We start from the raw sequence: 18,842 nt of genomic DNA, 5'->3' as shown, positions 1-18,842 counted from the left end.
TTTGTTTCAGTGAGGTATTCAGTCATGTTAATTCACTTTTATAAACTTCTATTCTATAACTTATGAATATCCAAAGCAGAATTAAAACATATATTGCATATATGCATATATTCCAGTCTGTATTTTCCGCCAATTATATAATGAAGTTTGGCTGATTACATATACAATTGGTGAACACTACACCGGTTGTAAAGCATTGTGCACCCATGTGGAAATTTGTCTTCAAATAAATAATGAAAAATGATTTTATTTGTTGCAGTTAACTTCTTTTTCCATGTGCAATCATAATAAATAAATAAAAAAAAAAACATTGTACACATTACATAGCAAATGTAAGCATCAGCATATCTTATTCACATTCTATTTATAGAGGCATATCAGCATTTCATCATATTATAACCAATATGGAATCACCCATATGTTTAAGCAGACACTGCCTCATATGCCCGTTGGGAAACTCTGGACATTAAAGAAATGAAGGTTAGGGGACTCTCAGTTAGTTTGCCACTGTAGACTGTAACATCACTATACATCTGGATACCTGACTCCAATTACATGGAGATGAAACCAGTGTAACTCCTCCCCTTCAATGAGATTACAGAGAAGTTGTGTCCTTAAGTTGTGTCTTTGCTAATGTTGAAAACATCAGTCCTTAGTTGAAGTTTGGCTGGTATATTTTCCATCAAATAAACACTTTTTGACCTCTTTCCTCCATTGTTACAACAACATAACGCATCTTCTTGGTGATCAACAGCAACACCCCAAGCAAATATGTCTAGCTTTTGGTTGTAATAGGTTTTTTAGATCTATATCGTCAGGGATCTCAACCAATACAAACTCTGCTGGTTCTAGAGTTAGATCTACCCCATGAAACATTATTAAAGGGACACTCCACTAATTTCAGTTTACTCATCACGGCCACTCACCCTGTAAATGTTTTTTTGGCTGTGTGGGGAGCTTTCCAAAGGCTAAAGAATAGAACTCTGATGATGTCATCAGGGTTATTTTATTATATTTAAAATATTTTGAGCTTGGATCACAAATTGTACAAACTGAGGGGCATTAACTTTGAAAAGACATGGGCATTTCACAAGCAGGAAGGCTCTAATTAGGAGTACGATTGAATTGCATTATAGGAAATGTAGGCTCCAGTGTTGCAGGGGCTTGACCTATACTTGGTACTAAAAGTCAAGACACCTCAGGCTCGGCTGTTTTGATTCTTACCATTCTTTTTTCAAATCTGTTTCCTGTAAGTCCCCCAACTTTATGGAAGTGCAATATTAACAAAGAATGTCATAGACAACATGTAAAACAACATGAAAGCATGTCTTAAAATCACAAAAACAAATCCCTTACATAAATCATTAGGTGCTGTCCAGTGATGATATCAATAGTAATAAAAGTGCAGATTCATTTTTAAAAACCTAACTATGGAGAGTGTCTAATGCTGTAGCTGTCAGTCAGTTTGCAGTTAAGGTGTTAACCTTCTAAATCCCACATTGGTTCAATTTTACTCTTTAACTACTAACGCCAAGTAATTGTGTATTACTGCTGTTGCATCATAAATAGAGGTGACATCGGGATGTAAGACATTGAAGCACGTAAAATAAGGCACACAGCAAAGGAGGAGGTAGAGAAGGAAGAGATGAGTGTGACAGAGAGGTAACAGAAGCCATGTGATCACCTTTTCCACAAATCTCTTCTCCTGGCTGTCCCTGGCCGGTGTGGCCCAGCATGCTCTGCTCCTGGTGCCAGCTGGGCATCGGCCAGGGCAAGGCTGAAGGAGTGCCCCCGGTATATCCTTTTTTTATCCAATCCCCTCCTTTCCTTTTCAAGACATCAAACTGAAAAACGCAGCTTCACTCAGATGTAAAAACTCTTGAGTTTCATTTTTGACTCCAGCCAACCCAGAAGGGTCTGTGGCCGATCCGTCTTCTTCCAGTCTCCAAAGGAAAAACAATAACCATTTCAGGTTTAATGCACATATGTCATGCTAGGAGAATTGGAGGACCAGATGGCCACGATACTGTGGCAGGTGCCTCAACAAATGTTTGTGCTTGCCCGTGCTGCTATTTATATCATGGTGAAACACAGACACGCAAATATTTGCAAGAGGACACTGGGCCCTTTTGGTTGGGAGTCAAAGTGATCAGCAAAATAAACAGATGGGATTAAACCTTTTGGTCACCTGAACTTTGAAATTCCCTCAGTTCATGTAGAGAAAGTTCTTATTCAAGAGGAAAAAGTGGAAAATGCCTAAAACAAAGGTGGCAAAGTTATTGGGTCTTCATGGAGAAGATACAATTCACCTTCAATGCTGTTAATTGTATTACAACAGTTTATATTTTAGCATTTTTAGTTGCAGAAGCTTTTCAACATTTGCCCCCAACTGAAAAGAAAGTTAACAGACCCAAACTCCAGCACAAATACAGCGAAAAAACGTTTTCATTCTTGCACAGCGACAGTCCATTTGAGCACAGTTCAGTCAGGTTGCTCTCAGTAAACAAGGCATTTTCTAACTCAGCACCCAAGTCCATTATAAAGTCAGGGTGTCGTCAAGGAAGGAGGGGCGAGCCGAAATGAGAGAGGGAGACAAACGGAGCACCCAGATGCAGATTAGGCTGCAGAAGATGAGGGTGTAAAAGGGATTTAATGGTAGGATGGATTAGAGAAATCCTTGTAACAATGTTAAATAATTATGGTTCCAGCCGAGATCAAAGCGCCATTGATTGAACCCCTCAAGCCTTCAGCACAGAGAGTCTTGGAAAGCAAAGATTGGTAAACTAGTGCTCAGACCACTCCGGCTGCTCCAGTTAAATTGGATTGGAAATATTAGGATATAGATGAATCCTTCAGGAGGCTTTCGCAAAGCTTTTGTCACCGGAAATGTAGCTTGGGAACGGTATGAAAGGTTTGATAGTGTACTGTCTCGACAGAATCATAAGACGAGGGTGTCGCAGCTGTCTCCACTGATACCTAAGCGTTTTAAGTAGACTTATAGACACACTTGACTGTTATATCAGCAAACTGAAAACTTTCAGCGCAGGCTTTCATTCAAGGTTTTATTTTTTTTTTCTCTCTCCCCTTCGTCTTGTAATCAAGAAATTTGGACGTGCATCATGGCAGTTCTCTCTCAGAAAAAGGGAGGTTTTATCTCACTCCTCCAGGGGTTTATTCAAAGTCGTCAGACAAGTCTCACAAAACATGAATGACACTGAGATTGCTGATACTGATGATGAAAGTCCATCATCAGCCTCTCTGTGAGATCTGGGCCCTGAGTGATGTAAAATTAAATTCCAATCAAAGGAGCTATGTGTAAACACTGTCCGCCTTTTTCCAAATGCATTTATTTCTTTGCCGATGAAGGCTCTTTACCATATGCATCACCTGTGTGTGGAGAAACACCCCCCCACCCCCACCGCCACACACATATATTTTTCCTTCTTCACAAATTCACAATGTGTGATTATGATGATGAAATATGCAACAAGAGATTAGACAAATCACTGTACTTGTATGCTGCATCGTCTTGATGCAAATTTAGTCACTGATCCGCTATACTAAGAGGCTTTATGGAGGAACTTCATGGTTGTTAGTTATATAATCTAAAACAGGGCAAAATGCAATCACTGGTCTTATCATCTGAGGAAGATGTCACCATATTTGGTTTCTAGTTGTGTGTGGATACGTGGGATGTGGCACCCTGAGAATGCCCTTTAATAAGATGATTCACTTCCAACCATTTTGTCCACATTTCAACTGAATTTGTGTCCACTTACAATGCCGTCTTTTCACTGCGATTACTTTATCACACCGACAAGACCAAAGAATTGAGGAGCGAACGAGAGACGCTGCTAAATACGAGGCTGACTTAAAGCGCGGCTGGTGGTGCCGTTTCTGCCCCCAGGGACTTGACACCCATCGTGTCTTTCTTTAGCTCTCTGAATATGTTTGTTCTGCAATGCTTACCCTCCCAGGCGCTGTAGCTGCACACGTTTTCCTAAGAGGTATCACTTTAATTGGTTGAATATTTGATGTGTGTATTTAGCATTAACATGGAGACACTCGTGCAAGCAGCGCTAGGGGATGTGATGCTGGGTAAACTCTGGATTGCTCAAGTGAAACTTTCTCGCATGTGGGGATTTTCATTTCTTTTGGCCTTTAAAAAAAAACAAAAAAAACACTACATAGTATAGAGTATATATAAAGTATATTTGAGTGAGTCTGGTTTGTAGTTCTTTTTCATGCATGGAATTTGCTTTTTTCCCTTCCAGATCTGTATGCAAGTGCTTTAGATAGTTCTTAGTTTCATATACATGACTGTTTTACTTCCATTTAATTTGGTGTCTTCACATTATTGTTTGGTCATAGGAATGCACTCAGTCCAATCCAAGCCATAGCTCTCCCCTAACCCCCAACCTCCTACTCTTTCACTCTCACACACACACACACACACACACACACACACACACACACACACACACACACACACACACACACACACACACACACACACACTCATGTGCAGCCTTCACACTGATAGGTATTGATATCGGAACAGTGTGACGGCCTCTCATTGGTGATGAACAGCTGGCCCAGCTTGGCCCGCTGGTCACGCCAATTCCACCTCCTTCTTTTTTTCTGTTTAGGGGTGGTGGGGGGTGGGCCCCGCTTGTCAAGTGAATTAAAATACCAAATAATAGTAATAATAATGATAATAAAAAGTTAATAAAAAAAAAAATGGCATGTTCCTCCCTGATTGTGCGGGGTGTTGTGGTATTCAATTATGCAATTTTCATTGGCATATTAATCATCTTTTCAACAAACAAGCCGCCGTTAATTAAAGCAAAGCATGGATAAAGACGTGTTGCCGGATCATCACTCCGTTTATCACCACACACAGACCCGCAGTTAAGTAAATTCAGGCTGTGAGATGAATTTCAATGGTCTCCCTGTTTCTTCCTCTGTGTTTTTTGTGTGTGTGTGTGTGTGTGTGTGTGTGTGTGTGTGTGTGTGTGTGTGTGTGTGTGTGTGGTTAACCATGTATTTATGCACATTGTGTTTGGAGGCGTGGTTAGTGACGTTTCATGTCAGTTTTGTGTGGGAAATCACACATTACTAGCAGTTGATTACTTTAATTGTTTAATACAGACCTCCAATTCATGTGGGAGGTCTCTCTTTTTTTATTAGCGCTTTTTCCTTCACAGATTTGAATGTTAAATACTCTTTGATTATGACTACCGCTGTTCAGGTTAGCCACACTGACTCTAGTTGAATGGATTTCAAATTGTTCCTTTGCCTTTCAGTGGAGGAGGCCAGTGGAACTATAAGACATCTCTGTACACACACACAGGACAGCTCTGCCCATTCCCCCTTTTCTCTTTTTTTCTCTGGCTTTTTGTGCCGCCTCTGTGCCTGGCTCATTGGTGGGAAGGGATGGAGATTATTCAGGATCTGGTAAGATATGGGCTTCTCTAATCATAGCTCACTGCCTCTACTGTCATTCAGTCACTAAAAAGAAGTGTGTGTGTGTGTGTGTGGGGGGGGGGATGTCTTGGTGACGGGAGCAGTCAGACAAGCCATGCAAGTGCTTGATTTCCGCCAGCAGAAAAAAGAACTCGAGGCATCTCTAGACATGTCGCTCGTCCCTGTCCCTCATTGTGGAGCAACTTTATCAGCACCAGCCGCTCAACCCCTCGCTAAACTGGAGGAGCCAGTTGTCTCTTAACTTAAACATAAGATCTTTGTGGTTTGAAGCACTCGGCTGCTCTGCGCCCAATGTGGAATCTGAAAGGCAAACGCGGCTCCAGAGTCGCCGTCGCCCATCACAAAATCACACCTCATGGAAAACTTGTTTCTGCGGTGTTAGCTCAAATCTGAATGCACTCAAACAGACTGTTGCACTGGAGCAAGATCCCCGAAACCCCCCCCACCTGCTCTGCAAGAGAAAAAAAGAAGTAGAGATGATGGATGATGGAGAGAGAGAAAGAAAGAGAGAGGAAGAGTGAGAGTTGGAAAGAGATGGAGATGGAAGAAAGGGGAGGAGGAGTGAGAGAGGGAGAGAGAGGGGGAGAGAAAAGTCAAAAACCTCCACATAACAATGCCGGAGAAAAATCAGAACATTTTCCACCGAAAGATGGGCCATTTCCAAATCCTTGTGCCCTATCAGACAAATTAAAGTAAATCAAGCATGAAATGAAGCAGAAGAGCCCGGAGATAAGGCTCCTTTAAGTCGTTTACAGATTAGGACAGAGAGAGAGAGAGAGAGAGAGAGAGAGAGAGAGAGAGAGAGAGAGAGAGGGAGAGGTGCATCTGGTCTCTGGCAGTGAAGGAGGCTAGTTTCTCATTTCACAATAGCAGCCTGTGTATAGGATTACTCTCCCCTGTCACCGACATGAGGAGCAGTGGGGGAATAGACGTCCACAAAATGTGTCTAAATATGTCCCCTCAGAAATGTTTCAAACCGAAAAGACCTCAGTGTTGGCCAGATGTGACATGCGATAAACAAACATGTTACATGCAGCCGTTTGACCCGGTGTATCGTTCTGATTTGTTTCTTTTTTCTGTCGCCTCTTCACCTTTTCTTATGCTCAAGTGGCTTCATCACCGCGTGGCTTAAACATTCAAATGAATTCAGGATTGGCTGAGCTGCTCCACGTGATTGTACGGCTGTCAGCTCCTATGTGCATGTTAAGCACGCCTCAGATCAGGTTCGGAGGGGGGAGGAGGCGGGAAGGGGGAGGTGATGGAGGTGGTTGGGGGTGGCGGGGGGCTGTTGCACACATGATATTCTCAAAATGTGATTTTGTTTCGTATCGCTCTGCGAACTGGGTTGTTTAATATGTACGTCGTACGTTTCTATTTTCTGTCTTACATCAACAGATTAATTGCTGTTTTATTTTAGCACTCGCAAATAATCAAAACATAATTATGGAGCTAGTTGCTCATGGAGGAACGATATTTTACAGTGTACACACAGACACAGGCAGGCACAAAAACATACACACACACCCACACACTCCCATCTCATTCATGCATGCACGCAAATGCAAGGAGGAACTAAACAACCCCTCTCCACACACACACACACACACACACACACACACACACACACACACATACACATACACACATGCTTACTTACACACACACAGGCACCCACACAAGGCAAGGGTGCACTGCTCTTTGATGCCGCACATCGAGCACTCGCTGGATTTTGTTTCACTCCTTTCTGTGTATCTTTTCTGGGAGTGATGAGAGGTGGGCTCGGCTGCGGCGCTCAGCTTGCTGTGAGAAAGCCGAGATCTGGCCCGCGTCGCCCGGTAGCAGTTCTCCAAAGCCCCAACCTTGACCTTCCCGGCCCAAGTCTTAGGTTTAGCTCCTTTATCGCACTATCTCCAGGCATTTAAAAATACTCCTGAAACTCAATGATTTAACCCGCTTTTACGCTGTTCACATCAAAACTGGATGAAAAAAAAAAGCTTAATCCATCTTATCTGTTGACTGTCAAACTGCTCCGGCTAAAACCTACTCACAAAAGACAACTAGGTCACCCAGGGAAAAAGAAAAAAACAGAATTCCCCATTACCCAGGGGAAGTTGCAGCCTGGTAATTGACATGGGAGGAGATTCAGGAGCACTTTAAAAATAGTCTCTTTCTGAATTAACTGCTGAATACCGAGACTTGGAGGTAGCAATGTTCACTTGTGTTCCTTGTTATTTTAGATATTTCATCTACGTATTTTTCCAAACCAATCTCTACCTATATTTCCTTCCAAATATAACTATTTCATGTCAAGCTGTGTTTCACACACTCTATTTATGACAAGACTAAACAGGCAAAACAGCAACTTCCTTTTGCAGCTCAAGTCTTAGCCCTGTTATCCATCCGTTTCAAATACATGCATTCCCAATGCACAAACCATCAATTACTTATTCATCCTGACACACTCAGGTGGAGTAATGTCCTTGTGATGGTTTTGAAATTTTAAGAAAAGCATTTAAAACGATCCGATTCCAGCAGGAGTGGTGTGTGTCCTCTAGATGTTGTTTGCGATACGGTGATATCTCGGTGTGAAGACAGTCATTCTTTAGGTTTTGCTGTCTCCCTTTACATGCTATCAATAGAAATTGCAGTGCTTCTCAAAAGATGGATGTCTCAGAGATTGTTGTCAGTGAGCCTGCCGCTAACTTCGCCAGGCTTTTGATGGAACGGAGTGCTTCACAGCCTGTATATTTCAATTGTTCAATGACACCAAACAGTGTGTGTTGGTAATGTACTGCAGGACCAAGTTCTAGTGTGTGAGTTAGTGTGTGTGTGCAGCTAAACTTTCTCAGTTCTTTATTACTTGAATTATTGAAGTTCAAATTCAAAGACGGTCATTGGCATGGCAAGTTTGCGGGTTCCCCATAAACACTGAGTCCAGTATCCATAGGAAAGACGTCCATATTGGACGATTCCACACCTCCCGATTTCCGTCCACTGCCAACGTTCTTTGCCAATGCAGTGTGCCGAATATGTAGCGAGGCCGAAAGCAAGAGTGTTGAGGACGGGGTGGATGGGCAAGTAGCGCGTCTGACTTGTCACAGTCTGGTCGCACACCTGCAAATAAGGTTTGCCTTTTCATTAAAGGAATAGTGTTTGCTCTCTGGCAGAGAGTTAGATGAGAAGATCGATACCACTCTCTTATCTGCCCCTTAAATATAAGGCCACAGCCAGCAGCCAGTTAGGTTAGCTTAGCGCAAAGACTGGAAACAGGAAACGGGAAACAGTTAGCTCCACCAGCACCATCAAAGCTCACTAATTGACATGCTACATTTTGGCATGTACAAGAACTGTGAAGTGTAAAACCAAAACAATTCCCCATTTTTGGAGGGTTATGTGCCAGAATATTTCTTGCTAGGAGCCATTGCTTGGCAACCAGCAGATAATCTAGCAATTTTCTGCTCAGAGACAAGAAACGGTTGTTACAGGTACATAACCTGTAAAAAGGCAGATTATCATTTTTATACTTTGGTTTTTGTAGGAAATAAATAAATAAAAGAGAGAGATTACTTAATTAGTGAGCTTTAGAACTGACTTTGTTATGTCTGGTCAGGGCTACTCTAGCTGTTTCCCCCTGTTTCCAGTCATTATGCTAAAATAAGCTAACCAGCTGCTAGCTGTGCTAGGAATTAAAGGGACAGAGTGGTATCGCTCTTCTTTTGTTACTCTCAACTAGAAAGAGAATTCCCAAAATGTTTGCTTTTGCATTTTTGTTGCCATGCAGAGATATTTTAGAAATCACACAAATCACACGGCATTAGCATTTAATTTTTCACAAGAGTCCAATATCGATATTCTTGTCTGGCAATGGGGCTGAAACACCTGTATTGCTATCTGTGTCTTTGAAAACAATACTTTGCAGGCATTATTGGGTCCTTCTACAACAACAGTGTGGGAGTCCTCCATACAAAGGGACCCCCTCCAACCCCACCCCCTGCTCAGCCCGTGTAGAGTGTCACAGCTAAAATGCCCTAATCCTTTTGGCTTGTTTAACTCTTTCCCCCCAAGCCCTCCACAGCCTGAAAACAAGCCTGACCTGAAGGGCTACTAAATCACCCCACCCCCCTCCTCCCCATGTGGCCAAACTCATGTGGTTGCCTGGAAACTTGCTCTCCAGCAAACGGTCAACTAGCTGTTCAGGGCCAGAAGCAGGAGGTTGGAGGAGGGTGGGGAGGGTGGGGAGGGTGAGGAGAAGATGAGGGGGCGCTGCTGGTGGTGGGGGGTCCTTCACTGTTTTAAGACAAGCGTCTTTCTCAGAGATAATAGTGTGGGCTGTGGGTTATAAATGATGCATTTTGCTCACTGGGACCCTGATAATAGCGGTTTGGGTGGGGGAGGGGGGAGAAAGTTCATCGCTCTCTTATCAAAGCTCTGTGACATTTCTCCTTCAGCTGTAAAATTTCATATCACATATCTGCTTTAAAGATGTGGCACCTTTTGTTGAACTGATACAGTACATTCCATTTCACCCCATATGCCTCTCTCATGGTATATTAATTTATAGCCCATTTGCTGGCTCTATAACACGGCCTGTCAGTGGAGATGACTGGGATTCAGTAGGACATCTGTGAATTGCCACGCACAGGTTATTGAACTTTGAACAGCAGACATTTATTTGCCTTGATTCAAAGGATATCAAAAGGGGATCGTGTGCCTTTTGAAGCTCAGGCATATTTTCCCACTTGTCTCTACTCTTGTCCTTCTTTGTTTCCCCATAACATCCGCGCTTACTGGTAATATGCTTAAGATAACTGGAAAAAGCTGTACGTAAACCATGAGCTCGGTCAGCAATCAAGGTTTTTATTTTGTGCCGCGGGCATTTTTTTTTCCTTGAACTTGGTTCTTTGAACTAGTTAAGTCAAATTCATGTTGAAAATAGCTCCAACAGATCCATTGCTTTAACAAGTGTTAATCTACAGTAGCAGGTTGATGATGTCATTTATTATCTCTGACCACTAGCAGAGAACTTACTCCGGGCCAGAAATTACATTAAGAAACTTCAGGCTTACACTTCAGGAATATTTCAGTTGCAGTCTTAAATCAAACCTCCTTGGAAATTATAGCATATAGCACAACAGACAAGTGTTTTTTACCTTTCAAAATGAAAAACACAGACTTGATATAAACTTTATCCTATATCCTTCTATCTTATCTATCATTCTATCTACATAGAATGTTTCCATTGGATTTTATGGTGCAGCCATAAAAAACATGTCCTGGGTTTGGATATGTCAATCAGCATAAACATCATATAGCTAATAATGAATGACGTGGTACAAAAAATACATGTGATGATTAAGATTACATTTTCAACCCAAACCAGTGGGAAAATTGTATGTTATGGGTTTGTTGAGTGGGTTTTATTACATCTAATAATATTATTTAAAAGTAAAAAGTGGTAGGTCACCTCTTTTAGGGTCCCTGTCTGGCAACATTCTATACCCATTTATTCTTTAAGTCATACTAGGCTGGCACCCTGCCACTGAGAAACTCATTAGTATGCAGTCGTATGCCATTGAAGGGAGAGATGAGGTTCCCTATTCCGCTAAACCATAACAGAAAAGAAAGACAGGACACACACACGCACATTAAAAAAACAAACAGATGCCAGCGTGGAGCATCTTGGGTGCTATCTGAGGAGGATCTCTCCACACAAAGGGACATTCATTGGTCTGCCAAGTATCTGTGGAGTGCAGGAACAGACCCTAGAGTCTAGCGACAGATGATGATCTTATCGAAGGAGGGGGTGGGGCCGTAAGGGGTAGGCGGTGGTTGAGGGGGTGCAGAGGGTGAAGGTGGCGGAGAGGGGTTGGTTGGGATTCGGAGGAAAGGGGGTACGGATCTTGAGCCACATCAGGAGCTCTGTTTTGCCAAGTGTGTGGCATTTGAGAATTGGATGATGAGAAGCGTTGAAGACAGAAAACCCCCTTCATAGCCCATCATGAGCTTTCCTCTTGGTTCAGTTTGTCGTTTGCGGTTTGACGGGTTAAACACTGTGACTTCTGTATTTGCACAACATTCATTCGTACTAGAGTTGGGATTTTGGGGCTTTATGAAATGAAGTTATCACTATGACATCAAAAGTTGTTGCAGCCATAATTATAAAATTGCCAGTAGCCCAGTTGGTAACAGCACACATCTGTCAGTATATTTTTTGCAATATTACTAAACCTGTCATATAAATGCTCATAGAGAACATAGAGACAGTGCATGAAGGGAACTCATTATTCATCAACGGGTGTTTTTGTGGAGATCTTCCACCAGTATCTGCAACAGATGTGACAAGCCATCTGTGAGCCAAGGTCCTCAGGCAACATTTGGTGTGAGATGCACACAACTGGCACCCAAACATGGTGGACCACAAACCACACAAATTGAATCGTAGCCCCGTTTTCCCCCCCTCTTCTTGCACCTACACTACCCATTACCCCCTTTTTACTCCAAGCATCCCACCCATAAAAAGAAAGAAAAGGGTAAAAGAAAAGGAATCAGAATCGTTGGCTGGGGATGGCTTGTGCTGTTTGTCAAGCAGGGCTAAACAGGAACTTGCATCCAAGCGGTTAAAGGCCGTGGGTCTTATCTGAGGACAAACAGAATGCATCAAGCGGTGGCTGTTGCTCTCCGTGATGACGACCAGATGTGCACCAATGTTTAATTATTTTTCTGTAATGAGCTTACCCACCTTCCACTGCAGCAGCAGGAAGACAGCATGCAACAGCAGGCACATGGGAGGGGAGACAGAGTGAAAGAAAGAATGAGATAACGCTCTCCAGATTATCTAATTTTTGGATTACTCCAAAACTGTGTCTGTATTTCCTCTAAAAAATAATAACTTAATGTTTAGACCATGTGTTGGTTTTGCACGGTTTGGTCATGGTTTGTATCTACCTAACAAAGAGTTGAAGGGATTTTTTTTATTATGAGTGACATTTAGCTTTTTATTGTAGTGACCACCACCGATGAAGTACTGTATATGATCAGCAAGGCGTTGTTTGTAGCGGGTAATAAGACTAGCCTGATGTTCCGATCATGTTTATGCATGCAAAGGAGCACGTAAGCGCACATTTCCATATTAGCACAACAGACGGACACAATAGCGTGCCGCAGATACACGGCTGATATTTACCCAGTAGAACAGGGCTGAATAGGTCATTATACCACACACGCATCAGAAAGTTCAGTGATCACTTCAGCCCATTCAGCATGAACCAAATGCCCTGAATAACTATTAGCCACATGTGTGAACAAATAGGTTAAAAGACACAATGTTAACAACTCATGTAGAGTTTGTTTGAATAATAATACATTAAGATTATATGGCCTGGCTAGATAATATATAGTCAGCAGGTTGGCTTCCTGCTAAAGTGTCAGTCCTTCTGTTGGAAGATCTCAGAATACTGATGTTCTGTAGCTGGCCCCGATTTCTCTGACCTCCCAAAGATCAGTCCAACGATCAAACACTCACACATAATGAAAGCCTAAAACAGGACACAAAGTTTATAAAATCAGATAGAACTTGTAGCTACAGATGTCTGAATCACCACATTATCTTTAACACGACTTATCAGGGTTGTCGAGGCAACCGGCAGTTGGAAATGTACAGTTGAGAACTTTCCCTTTGCGACCCACACACACACACAAACACGCACACACTCACACACACACACACACACACACACACACAGAAACATCCTCTCTGGTAAACTATGTCACGTCCTGCCATGGGGTTTATCATAACTATTTGATTAATCACCATCCCGAAAAGTACACTGAATCTAAGAGATAAGATAGTGGGCGGGGGTGACAGGGAGGTGAGCACCGGTAGTTCTAACAGTGCTATCCGGTTTCACTGTTAATTAACTGGAGCTCTGCACAGCACTAACAAGGGCCCAGTCTTCCTGGAGCAACAGAAATAGGCCTGCCACTAGCTGCTCTCGCCAGCCAGCGAGCCTGCGCTGTCTCACAGAGATTATCTCAACACAAGACACCTTTCAAGTAAGGTTATGGATGCTTATCCATTTTGAAAAAGCTTGGCTTTAACCTTCACTGCTCACTGCGGGGTTGGATGCAATACCGTGATCGCACATGTAGGGGTTGAGGGGAACGGACAATGAATGAACGTCAGCATGATTTGATGTGGAACCTGTGTGCTAAATAGAGCACTATATGGCTGACTGCTTTGGGTTGTGGTGTGTTTTTTAGGAGAGCTGGATGGGTTCCTTAAAGATGGCGAGCGTCGGATCCACAGCCGGCAGCAGCTCCCTGTGGGGACAACATGGGGACCTTTCGATGGGAAGATCGAGATGAACACTGACAGCACTGCACTGGTATGTCCTTGTTTTGGTCAACTACTGCATCATTCCTAATATTAGGGTACCACTCTAATATTAGCCAACCACAACAAGACCGTTTTGAAACAAATGGGTAGAAATGACTAGATGCAAAGAAAACTCCCGCACACTGTCTAACTTGCAAAAAAGTTTGATAATAGACAACGTTTCGGTACTAGACCATCTTCAGGCAAATGGTGTTACATCATGAGAAGCCATCTTTTGTAGGAGGTTGACTGTTTTTTGTGCACCAATCAACCACTTCCACATGAAATCAGGCATAAAAATTATATATGTATATATATATATAATAAACATTGCCTATTATTAAAATTTATATATTTTTTGCCAGTTATACAGTGTGCAGGAGTTTTTTTTGCAACTTTTGACCTGCTTGTCCCCCTCCGACGCACCTGTCTCACGTTGTAGATGTGCAAAGTATTTAATATATGTATAGAAATGACTAGATATAATAATAAAGAGCTTCCGTAAGAGGACCCAGACTCAGCTAAACAAACTTTCTCCAGCACATCCTTTACGAGTTTGGGGGCCTTATCAGAAAGTAGCCGATCCCCGCTTGTCTTTAGCTTCAACTCTGGCTAAGAGGCTATTTCTAGAGGATCTCAGGTCAGGTTAGTATGGACTTAACGGTTAAGCAATGTAGCTCAGTGCCGGGTCATGCAATGTGTTATACGTTAGCAGCGTTTAAACAGGCAGCCAGAGGAACCCAGAATTTCCACCAACTGCGGATCGGCTCCGCTACGTGACGGCTCCGCTGCGGCCATGACTGACAGCTGAAGTCACGAGGACCCACGAGATCTCGCGAATTCACGTATGATCGTGCGATATAACAGGATGTAGTTTCTATAAACAGAACCACAAAACCAACAACAGTTTGACCTGTTGACTTCAGACGTTTTCAAGGTGTAGGGCAGGGAAATATGATCTGCCGTGAGCACGGTGTATTTTATTTTGAAAATTAACCGGATATTTATTTTGTTTCTGTGCTCGACTTCCTGTCCCGCACCATCTGCCGTGTGCTGAATTGCTGCGGAGCTCTCCGGCATCCAGCAACAATAGAAGCTCTGTGTATCTGCTCCGGAGGGCTGCGGACCACCAGAGCTGGGACGCAGTCGGAACGCAGCCGTTCTGCAATCAGTGGACATACACCCACTGACTTTAATGGAAACCTAATGACTCCGCCGCCGTTCCGGAGCGGATCTGGAGCCATTCCGCAGTTGGTGGAAATTGCGGGTAAAAAAGCTAAAACAGGTGTAATAATTTGACCCCATCTCGTAGTTTGAGTTTAAAATCTTGTGGCCCGTATTGTGTACAAGCTGTACAAAACTGAATGAAAGCAAGTGAAAATTGCATTGCAATAATCAATATGAGACAGAATGAAGGCATGTTTGGTCATTTTAGTGTCAAAGCATTGTTTAAATCTTTGCAATGTTTCTAAGTTGGAATCTTGGAATTTGGCAGAATTCCAATTTAGGATATTAATCTGAGCCTGTCAGTGAAGGTAAACACAAGCTGGACAATTGCCCTAATAACTTACATTGTAGCTTGTTTCAACCCTGCCAACTGCAGCGATCTCGCTTAATGCTGCATTAATGTCAAAGATTGTTATTCCCGTCAGTCACTTAGACACAAAAACATAGGGAAATAGGGTCCAAGTTTTAAAAAGTGTTTGTTGTTTGGACTAAACTGAGCTTTATTTGGACAAACTTTGACTTTAGCAGCCATGGTAACGCGATTACCAGAAAGTCCGACATCTAAAGACCATATTAATGTCTATTCCCCTGACATTCAAACCTATTGAGGTGGCTCTTCTGGGATCCAACTGCCTCCCAACAAAAGCCTTTGAAGTGCATCCGTTTTAACCATTTAATCTGCATATTTTATGACAAAACACATTAATTGGTGGATTTGGAGCTCAGTCCAGGCTCAATTGAATGAAGTCACAATCCATGATTTTTGCTGTTACCCTGCACACAGCAGCTTTATATCGCTTGTTTCAAAGATCCCAGCAGAGACTTGTGTTGACCTGCTGCTCTGCTGGAGTGGCAAGCCCTCCATGGGTTTGACATTCCATTCTGCATTCGGATTAATTAAGAAATTCCTATTAAAATTGTAACCAAGCTCACACTCATCCTGTTAAGGAACATAAGGAAAAGTCCATGAGGATTTTGGACTCAGAGGCCCTCCCCGACGTTTTTCCTAGATTCCTTAGACACATAACTTTATTAAATCATTTTTTCGGAGCAGTTTTGACTGTTTTCTAAGCTCCACTCATGGTTTTGAAGTCATCAGTGGCTTTCAATAACTCTGGCCGTATTATAGCCATGAAATATGGCTTCTCTCAGGGTAAAGCCAGTTATCCTTGGGCGGAAAAGTGATTTGACAGAGCAACACCTCAAGTTGCCTTCCAAAGTAAAACACTCCATATATTTCTCCAGCAATCTCTGCATTAATTTCCCTGAAAGTCGTCCAGTGCGGTCCCCTCAAATGACCCAGCAGACTCACCAAGTGATGTCATGTACAGTGAATGCTTGTTTGGTGCTTCTCACAGATGCAAACTTTACCGATTCCTCACACTACCTGCTGATCTAGATGCATAAACTGATTGTTGCTCTTGGCAAGAGTGATCCGTTCTTAACTAACTGCCCTCTGAGGAATTCATCACTACTTTCCTCAGGTTTTTTTTTTTTTTTTTAAGTGAGCAGGTGCTGGTCATCACCTGTAATAGGCTGTGGAGGGGTTACGGAATATGTCAAACCTCCCTCGCAATTAAAAGCCGAGGAAGAAGCTTTGGCACATTGCCTTTAAGGATCTCATGTGTGTCTATTCTCCTGGGGGCCCTCTCAATGCTTTGCTGCTTGCCCTCCTCCTCTCCTAAGTTTCATCTCTCGAATGGGGTACTGGCTGTTAGCAGCTTCTCACTATCTCTCATTAAAGGCTAGGTCAACCCAACTGGCATGTTTTGTTTTATTGAGCCTTCTTTTTTACTTTTGTTTCTTGGATGCTTGCATGAGCCAGAAAATGCCAGTTGTAGTTGTTGGGGGGTTTTTTTGCACACCATGAGGGAATCATCTAATTTACAGTAGCATAGTTTTATTTTTATTTATTTTTTTAAATCCAACCTCTAGTTATGGAGCTGTTGCCTTGTTAAACATGCAGCCGCTGGCAGCATCGGTAATGTTGTGCTGCATTTATCTCAGTTATTTCAGTGGGAGGCGAGTGAGTTGTGCATATCTTCAAACACTGACACATGGAGACAGGGAGAAACCCTGACGCCTCACCTGGAGAGGGAAAGAGGGAAAAGTTGAAATAACAAATGTGAGAGTGAGGAGAGAATAAAGAAGAAGAAGGAAAAAAAAGGGGGGGCCGGCTAGTTTTGATGCATGTCAGGGCAGCCAGAGCTGCAGAGCGGGGTCAGTAGGCGGTAGAAAGCGTTTGAGGTAGAAATAAAGGCTCATTGCTTCATGGGTCTGTACCTCAGCTAGGAGGCACTCTCAGTCATTCTTATGAAGTGTGACCTCCACACACTATTAAATCTCCTTTTACTCTCTTAGATTTTTCGAAACCACAGAGGTGAATGAATTACCCGAAGGCAGCCAGGTAAATGGCAGGAGTGACACCTCTCTCAGTGCCTGAAACACATGACCCACTGGTGAGATATTGATATGCCCTCTCTGAAATCAAACATATTTTATCCCTTCATCCGCACACGTCATTTAAGATATGACTTTTTAGAGGTCAGGCTATTTTTATAGGTCCGTTTCTCAATCCTTGGCATCACGCCCAGAGAAGGACTTGAGTGTAATGTCTCCTTAAAGTGGCTTTACACTAAATAATGAAAATACAGTGAAAGCAGCAGCCTTTGCATTAAAGTGGACATGAGCAGCACTTTGTGCACGAGCAGCGCCGTTTAGGAGCTGAGTGTGTAAGGTCCGGCTGGTGGAGTGGGGGGGGTTACTGGTCCTAGCTGTATGTGCTGTGGCGTGGGAGCCGATGTGGGCTGGCTGCTGGCAGACGACAGGCCTCAGTGGCTGACCGGAGTGATGGATGATGCTGAGAAAGACCAGCGAATGGAGCGTTACAGGCAGTTGTCCAGACAGGCCTGGAAAGAGAGGTATAAAGCTTAAAAAAGAAAGAATGAAAAAAGAGACATGGGAGAGAGAAAGAGAGAGAGAGAGAGCGAGAGAAAGAGAGAGAGAGAGAGAGAGGAAGCAGGAAAAAACAGAGGGGAAAAAAGCATGACAGGAAATCTGGGCATCTGCAGTACAGAGATAGGGTCACATCTCGACCGTTTATCAAGGAGGAAAGCAGATTTCACAGCTGATGGGTCGGCCGTGGCCGTGGGGTCTACAGGTCTGTAGACCCCAGGGGCTCAGCTTGGCATGAGGCACTGGAGTTATAGTTATTGCTGTTGCAGAGCTGTCAACACAATCACATTGCGCTGTTTTGGGCAGCTCAGACGCCTGGCCAAACTGTGGTATTTTTATGCATTCTTTATCATTCTAGGATCATGTATAGACTAAATAATGAATACACTTAATACATTTTTCCCACATAGTTTCCACATGTAATATTTGTTTAAGACAATAGCAGAACGAGATGTTGCTAAGTCAGCAAACCGGGCCTAAATCGGAGAAACAGAAGACCAGAGAGTCTCAAATGAAAACTGAGTAACTGGACCGGGTTAGAGCACTTTGCAGAAAGTGAGGCAAAGAGATGGGGGCTCAAAGCAAGTAACAGGCAGCAAGACAAAAAAACAAGAGAGCAGAAAACATCTAGAAATAATGGAAGGAGCCAAGAGTTGTGGTTGTGGTGCTATGCAGTCGCTTCCTCTGCTCTGTTCCTCATCCTCTCCTCTCCTCTCCTCTCCTCTCTTCTCTTCTCTTCTCCTCTCCTCTCCTCTCCTCTCCTCTCTTCTCTTCTCTTCTCTTCTCTTCTCTTCTCTTC

At 43.0% G+C, this 18,842-nt stretch overlaps 1 protein-coding gene across 1 annotated transcript in view; it reads left to right on the top strand.

Moving 5' to 3' along the window:
- Nucleotides 1–18,842, top strand: part of zfpm2a (zinc finger protein, FOG family member 2a) — a 137,851-nt gene that overhangs the window by 51,520 nt on the left and 67,489 nt on the right. The window contains exon 4 of the mRNA XM_028580069.1: nt 13,747–13,871. Coding sequence (XP_028435870.1) covers nt 13,747–13,871 — 125 coding nt within the window. The remainder of the gene's footprint in view (nt 1–13,746; nt 13,872–18,842) is intronic.

The sequence above is a fragment of the Perca flavescens genome, chromosome 6 (genome assembly GCF_004354835.1).
Source record: "Perca flavescens isolate YP-PL-M2 chromosome 6, PFLA_1.0, whole genome shotgun sequence".
Taxonomy (NCBI): domain Eukaryota; kingdom Metazoa; phylum Chordata; class Actinopteri; order Perciformes; family Percidae; genus Perca; species Perca flavescens.
Note: the sequence above shows the minus strand (reverse complement) of the source record. Positions and strands in the feature narration are given on the sequence as shown.